This window comes from Aethalodelphis obliquidens, unplaced genomic scaffold (genome assembly GCF_003676395.1).
Source record: "Aethalodelphis obliquidens isolate GAN/ISIS:26980383/991018 unplaced genomic scaffold, ASM367639v1 scaffold99, whole genome shotgun sequence".
NCBI classification, from domain to species: Eukaryota; Metazoa; Chordata; class Mammalia; order Artiodactyla; family Delphinidae; genus Aethalodelphis; species Aethalodelphis obliquidens.
In genome coordinates this window covers 374,234-381,210 of record NW_020838043.1, presented here as the reverse complement: position 1 = coordinate 381,210, position 6,977 = coordinate 374,234, and the positions used below count along the sequence as shown (strand labels likewise).

Genomic DNA, 6,977 nt, shown 5'->3' with positions numbered 1-6,977 from the left:
TCCCCTTGGATGAAATTTGACGTGGACTCTGGGTTCCCAACTGGGGGCCCACCACGGTCTTGGGTGCACGGGCTGCGACTGGCTTTTTTTTTTTTTTTTTTTTGGCGGGAGGGCAGATTGGGGTGGGGTGAGGATGAAGGAGAACTGCCAAGGGCTTTCCCCGAGCCGCAAAGTCTCATGGCTCGCCACCACCTGCGCGGGCTTCCGGCTGAGCCCCGGGCTGGGGCCCCGCACGCGGCCGAGGTCAGAGGGCAAGCTTGCGGCAACCCCAGGGCACGCGGGCAGCGGGGCGGGGGGCGGGGCAGCGGGGGCGGGGCATGCGCGGCTCCGTGCGCAGCTTCTCAAACATGGCGGCGGTGGTGTGAAGACCGGTACCGGCTCGCTGGACCAGTGTTGACAGAATTTCGCTCTTTTCACCGACGAGACTCGAGCAAAGAACACCAGAGAGGGATACCATGGGGCGAGCAGTGAATGAAGAGTCAGTGGATGCAAAGAAGGAGAATCAAGAGAAAGCTCCTCAGTCAGGCACATCTTCTGTGCAAAATGATGATTTTCACTGGGAAAATTACTTGAAAGAGACTGGATCTTTAAGTGCTCCTTCAGAGTGTTTCAGACAGTCCAAGATTCCACCAGCTAATGACTTCAAAGTTGGTATGAAATTGGAAGCCCATGACCCTCGCAATATGATTTCAATATGTATCGCCACAGTCGTTGGAATTACTGGTGCCAGGCTACCTTTAAGTCTGGATGGTAGTGACAACAGAAATGATTTTTGGCGGCTTGTTGATTCTGCGGACATACAGCCTGTTGGGACATGTGAAAAGGAGGCGGACTTACTTCAGCCTCTACTGGGGTACCAGATGAACATATCATCTTGGCCGATGTTCCTCTTGCGAACACTGAGTGGATCTGAAATGGCACCTGCAACATTCTTTAAGAAGGAACCACCAAAGCCACCTCTAAATAATTTTAAAGTGGGAATGAAACTTGAAGCTATAGACAGAAAGAACCCTTATCTGATCTGCCCTGCAACTATTGGAAATGTTAAAGGAGATGAAGTTTATATCACATTCGATGGCTGGAGTGGAGCTTTTGATTATTGGTGCAAGTATGACTGTCTAGATATTTTCCCAGTTGGGTGGTGTCGCCTGACAGGAGATGTATTACAACCACCAGGAACTCATGTTCCTGTTACAAAGAATACAGCAAAAACACAGACTTCTCCTTCCAAAGCAACCCAGCGTTCAATGCAGTCTCTACAGAAAACTGCTGTAATATTACCAACACAGCAGATCAGGAAATCAGGTCGTACTAAACCACCTGCACATACTTCAGTCCCCAAGAAGGGGAGTTCTGTTAAAAATATCACACCAAGGAAAAAAGGCCCAAACTCAGGAAGAAAGGAAAAATGTATTCCTGTTGTATGTTCCACATCTTCAACTTCTGTCAGTATGCTGGCCAGAGGACGTGGTGGTGTTTTATATGATATGGATGCTGTTCCTGGGTCATCTAAAATAGTGATGCCTACAGTCTGTGTCTATGTAAACAAACATGGAAGCTCTGGCCCTCACCTGGATCAGAAGAAAATCCAGCAGCTGCCCGATCACTTTGGCCCAGGCCCTGTCAATGTGGTGCTCCGGCGGACAGTGCAGGCCTGTGTGGATTGTGCCATTCAAAATAAGACTGTTTTTGGATTCCTTAAGCCAGATGATCGTGGAGGAGAAGTGATAACCGCCTCCTCTGATGGGGAAACTCATTCCATACAGCTCCCTCCAGTGAACAGTGCATCATGTGCTCTTCACTTTCTTGAGAAATTGTGCCACAGCCTGCAGTGTGATAACCTTTTGAGTAGCCAGCCTTTTAGCTCTTATAGAGGTAATGGTCATAGCCCTGCCGAGCATGATCAAAATAAATCAGTAAAAGAAGATACAACAGAAAAGAAAAGCACCAAACGACCTTCTCAGGAACCTCTGCCTTATGTTGCTCCTCTCTCTCCTAAGCTCCCCAAAACAGAAGTGCATGCCTCTGAAGGTAAATAGTATTTACATGTTGCAAGATTGGGGAGAAAAGTCACTCTTCTATCACTTATATGCTCTTGAGTGTTGATGCTGGAAGTAGGGGATTATATTCCCCCAAATCAGTTTGGCAGTTAGGCTACTACTTTGGCAGCTTTGTTGAGCACTTCATTCCCTTCAGAAGTGCACAGTTGTCATTTCTCCTCAGATTAAAGAAAAACAGTTACAGCCATATTTTCCATTCAGCTTTGTATTGCTAAAAGCTGATAGAAAGAGGAATAGAAAAACCTAGTACATTTCTCCAGTGAAAGTTTTAAGTGCCCAAGGAGTAAGCAAATGTTAGAAACCAACTCTGTGATCATATTGTAACAAAGAGTTGTGAAGAACTGCATTCCTAAAAATAAATGCTTTAGTGAGGTGTTCATAGTCTTGGTGGCAAGACTGGCAAGGGTTAGTTGCCATGAGAAAAATAGGTGATATCATTAGAATCAATTTGGATTTCAGGACAGTGTCCACTACTATAAACACCAAGAAGGGGATGGCCATGTGCTTTGTGTTAGAGGTTTGTGGTTCAGTATAGCATGGCTTAAGTGAACTGTTGTTGGCAGTTAGGGGATTTTTGACCTTTTAATAGTATTCGAGCTGTAAGTCTGTTGAAGATAATTGTCTTTGTCTTTTTTCTTATTGCCTTTGTCTTTTTTTTTTCTTGTAGAAGAAGTATTACCTTCTGAGGGAAATGGCATGCCCAAAGGGGAAATGCTTTCTGAAGAATCCAAAAACTCACCACTAAATCCAGCAAGTTCTTTGAATCCTGCCAGCACAAGTCCTATAAGCACTCATACTCCGGTCTCCAGTAGTGTTTCTCAAAGTGTGCCATGCACCTCGAGTTCAACACTGGTGGGGACCGAATCACCTCCCAAGAGCAGTCACCATGAAGTTACATTCCAGATGCAGAGGAAAAGTCAAGCTCCAAGTTATATAGCTGTACCTGACCCCAGTGTCCCGAAACAAGGCTTCTCTAAGGACCCTTCAACCTGGTCTGTGGATGAAGTGATACAGTTTATGAAACATAAAGATCCTCAGATATCAGGCCCCCTCGCCGACCTCTTCATGCAACATGAGATTGATGGGAAGGCTCTGCTACTACTCAAAAGTGATGTGATGATGAAGTATATGGGGCTGGAGTTGGGGCCAGCCTTAAAGTTATGTTATTATATTGAAAAACTTAAAGAAGGAAAATATAATTGAAAAAAATGTGTAAGTTTAGATTAGACATAATTTTCAATTGTCTTGATAACTTTTTAATTTAAAAGTATTTTTATTCTCGTAGCAGTTTTTGTTTTGTAGACAGTTCCTCTAAAACTGCGTTATATCCAGAATTGCAGAACTACATTACAAGTCCAGTCTACTTCTTTAAAACACATTAACATGTTAGTATTAGCATATTCAACTTGGCAGTCCTTTATGTCTTTTTATTATTTTACACTTTACAGTTTATTATTTAATTGTACAGTTTACAAAGATACTTAATGCAGGAAACAGAGAAACACCATTGATTTTGATTAATGTTTATATATAAAACCAAAACAGCTACATCCCAAAGGGGAAAGTATCAGGGACTGACAGGCTCTCTAGTGAAATCCATGAGAAGTTTTCCTTAGAAAAGAATTTAAAGATGCAACTGTAGATATCATCTCTTTTTCAAATATTTTATGTCTGTTACTGCAATGTTCTGTTTGTGTTCTACCAATTTCTGGAAAGGGAACAGCCATATAAATTATTTTCCTTTCGTTATTATTTCTCTGTATGTTGTGTTTGTTCATATTTAAAGAAAAAAACAAGCTTATAAACTTTCATAAAGTGTTCTTATCAGTTTTTGATAAGTTTCAAACAATTGTAAGATAGAATGGTTGTTTTATGCAGGAGCTATCATACTACAAGGGTGGTTTGGATAGAGTCTGATTAAAATTTTTCAGTGAAATACCTATTATTTCAAAACTTTACATATTTTCTCTAAGCTTAGACATTTAACTAGGCATTCATTTCTCATATCTCTATATGAGGACACCTGTGCCCAAATTTTTAAAATATATATATTTTATTGTCTGTGTTTTATTCTTCATACAGATACTATACCATATTTATATATTATTCTATACCTGTAGGTATTCAAACAAGTAAATCTGTTCTTTTTGAATTTAGTATCGCACTTTGCACTGCCACAGAGGTAATGGTGAACTATTTATATAGTTTGATGTTTTTATTCTGAAAAAAATATGTGCATCATTTGCTATCACTAGTACCTCTCAGCTTAGTCTTCAGGGGATAAGAAACAATCCATAGATTGGTTTCCATACAGGGAAGTTCTCTGTCCTATGCAATGTTGCTAGTTAATTTGCTTAGTTCTGAGCCATTTATTCTGCTAAATTTTGGAAGATGCATTAATTCAGACTTATCATTTTGGGCTTTATTTTTAAAGTTAGAACTTTCAAGGGGAAATGGTGCTATATGTTTATTGTTAGTACTTTGTATAAGTTTGGTGCAATGTTAATAAGCTATGAGAATCTGTGCTAAAAGTATTAGCCATTTGTTATAAATGCCAATAAAATGTACACCAGGAGCAAGAATGTACATTTTCTTTTTTAGAAAACCAAATGTACTTTATATGAGAATGCTTCTATTTAAAGGGTGGTTTCATCTATGTTATTCATTTTGTGTTACAAGACAAAATTCTAATTTAAACTTGGTCTTCTCTCAAATTGTTTGTGTGAAGATGCTGTGCTCAGTTAAACAGTCCTCAGGTGTTTGTATAAATACTGTTTTACAGTTTTCAGATTTTAAAATATAATAAAAGTTTAATAACCACAGCCAAAAAAAAAAAAATACCATAGCCCCAAATCAACCTCTGGCTATGGCTGAGTGAGGACTCTGGCAAATCCTCTCCCCTAAAAGCAACTAAAATGCTGAAGAAAATTGAGAAAAGCAACCATTTCTGTACTATGGAAGTAGTCCAAACACATATAACAATGTAAGAAGCATTTATGCTTGAAAACTGCTGAATACTGAGTAGAAATAGTAGGAGTCTGTGGCATTTTTGCCTGGGATGTTCCCAACAGCCCTCCAGCTCCATTAGCATGGATGTTCTGCCAGAGCAGGGCAGGTCATGAGGGCTGACAGTGTCACTGATGCAGGCAAAATAGAGTGAGCCTCTTTAACTGTTCAGTGATGGAATACACATTCTTTCCAAGTAAAAAGGGAACATTTACAAAGATAGACCATACTCGAGGTCATAAAATAACTCTCAAAAACATTAAAAGAATTCAAGCCACATTAAATAGCTTCTCTGACCACTATGAAATTTAATTAGACATCGATAACAAAAAGATTTCTATAAAATACCCAAATTTTGGAAGCTAAATATCTTATTTCTAAATAGCCCATGGATCTAAGAGGTAAACCAAAAGTTAAATTAGAAGTATTTTGAAATGGATGAAAGTGAAAACACAATATATTAAAATGTGCAGGATGCCTCTAAATATGGATTAAAGACAAAAATGCTTATATTAGAAAGTAAGGACATTCTGAAATCAATGACTTCAACTTCCACCTTTAGATACTAGGACAGGAATAGCAAGTTAAACGCCAAATTAATAAAAGTCAAACAATAAAGTTCGTAGTAGAAATCAGTGAAATAGTAACAGAAAATAGACAAAAATCAACAAAGCTGAAAAGTGATTCTTTGAGAAGATCAATAAATGTGATAAGCCTTTAGCCAGACAGGTCAAGGAAAAATTATGACTATCAGGAATTAAAGGAGTGACATCACTACAGAGTCTAGAAAAATTTAAAGAATAATGAAATATTCTGAAGAACTTTGTACCAAAACATTTAAAAACTTTGATAAAATGGACAAATTGCTTGACAGCACAAACTACCAGAGCTCTCTGAAGAAAAGATAATCTGAATAAACCTATATTTGTTAAAGAAATTGAAATTGTAGTTAAAATCCTTTCTACAAACATAATTTCAAGATCAGATGGCTTCAATGGTAACCAAACAGTTAATGAAGGAATAATGCCAATTCTATACAAACTCTTCCAGAAATTGAAGAGGAGGGAATCCTTTCCAACTCACACACTAATACCAACATTATGCTACTAACAAAACCAGCTAAATTGTTTTAAGAAAAGAAAACTAAGGACCAATATCCCTCATGGACATAAATGCAATAATTCTAAACAAAGTTTTCGCAAATCTAATCCAACAATACTAACAACAATAACAAAAGAATAGGCAAAGGGTTTCAACAAACACTTCATCAAAGAAGACATAAAAGCGATAAACAAGCACATGAAACGGCATTCAACATCATTAGTCATGAGGAAAATAACAATTAGAACCACAGTGAGATACCACTACAGACCAATTAGGAAGTCTAAAATTAAAAAGACTGACCTTACCAAGTGTTAGCAAGGATTTAGAACAACTGTAATTCTCATCCACTGATGGTTGGAATGCAAAATGGTGCGGCTACTTTGTAAAACAGTTTAGCAGTTTCTTAAATAGTTAAGCATCCACCTAACATATGATTCAGCCATCCCCCTCCTAGGTATAACCCAAGAAAAATGAAAGCATATGTCCATACAAAGACTTGTATATGACTACTTATAACAGCTTTATTTATAATGGCCCAAAACAGGAAAGAGATCTAAATGTACATCAACAGATGAATGTATTAAAACAAAACAAGACTCTGCTATATCCATACAATAGAATACTTCTCAGCAGTAAAAAAGAATTAATTACTAATACGTGCTACAACACGGATAAACCTCAATGTAAATATGCTAAGTGAAATAAATCAGAGCAAAAAGAAATATAATGAATGATTCAATTTATATAAAGTTAAAGAAATTGGAAACTCACCTATAGTGACAGAGAGAAGATCAATGTCTTCCAGGA

General features: G+C 38.2%; 1 protein-coding gene across 1 annotated transcript; it reads left to right on the top strand.

Moving 5' to 3' along the window:
* Window positions 1-412: 412 nt before the first annotated feature.
* Window positions 413-3,323, top strand: LOC113614531 (sex comb on midleg-like protein 2). Its single transcript, XM_027096118.1, has 2 exons — window positions 413-2,031; window positions 2,728-3,323. Exons 1-2 carry the CDS (start codon window positions 456-458, stop codon window positions 3,261-3,263), a joined length of 2,112 nt encoding a protein of 703 aa, XP_026951919.1. The 5' UTR covers window positions 413-455; the 3' UTR covers window positions 3,264-3,323.
* The last annotated feature ends 3,654 nt before the right edge of the window (window positions 3,324-6,977 follow it).

What these genes read in the sequence shown, in the direction of transcription:
- LOC113614531 (XM_027096118.1), top strand. Translation starts at nt 456, where the DNA reads ATGGGGCGAGCAGTGAATGAAGAGTCAGTGGATGCAAAGAAGGAGAAT. An exon ending in AGAAGTGCATGCCTCTGAAG is followed by an intron (nt 2,032 to 2,727) that starts GTAAATAGTATT and finishes TTTTTCTTGTAG; the next exon opens with AAGAAGTATTACCTTCTGAG.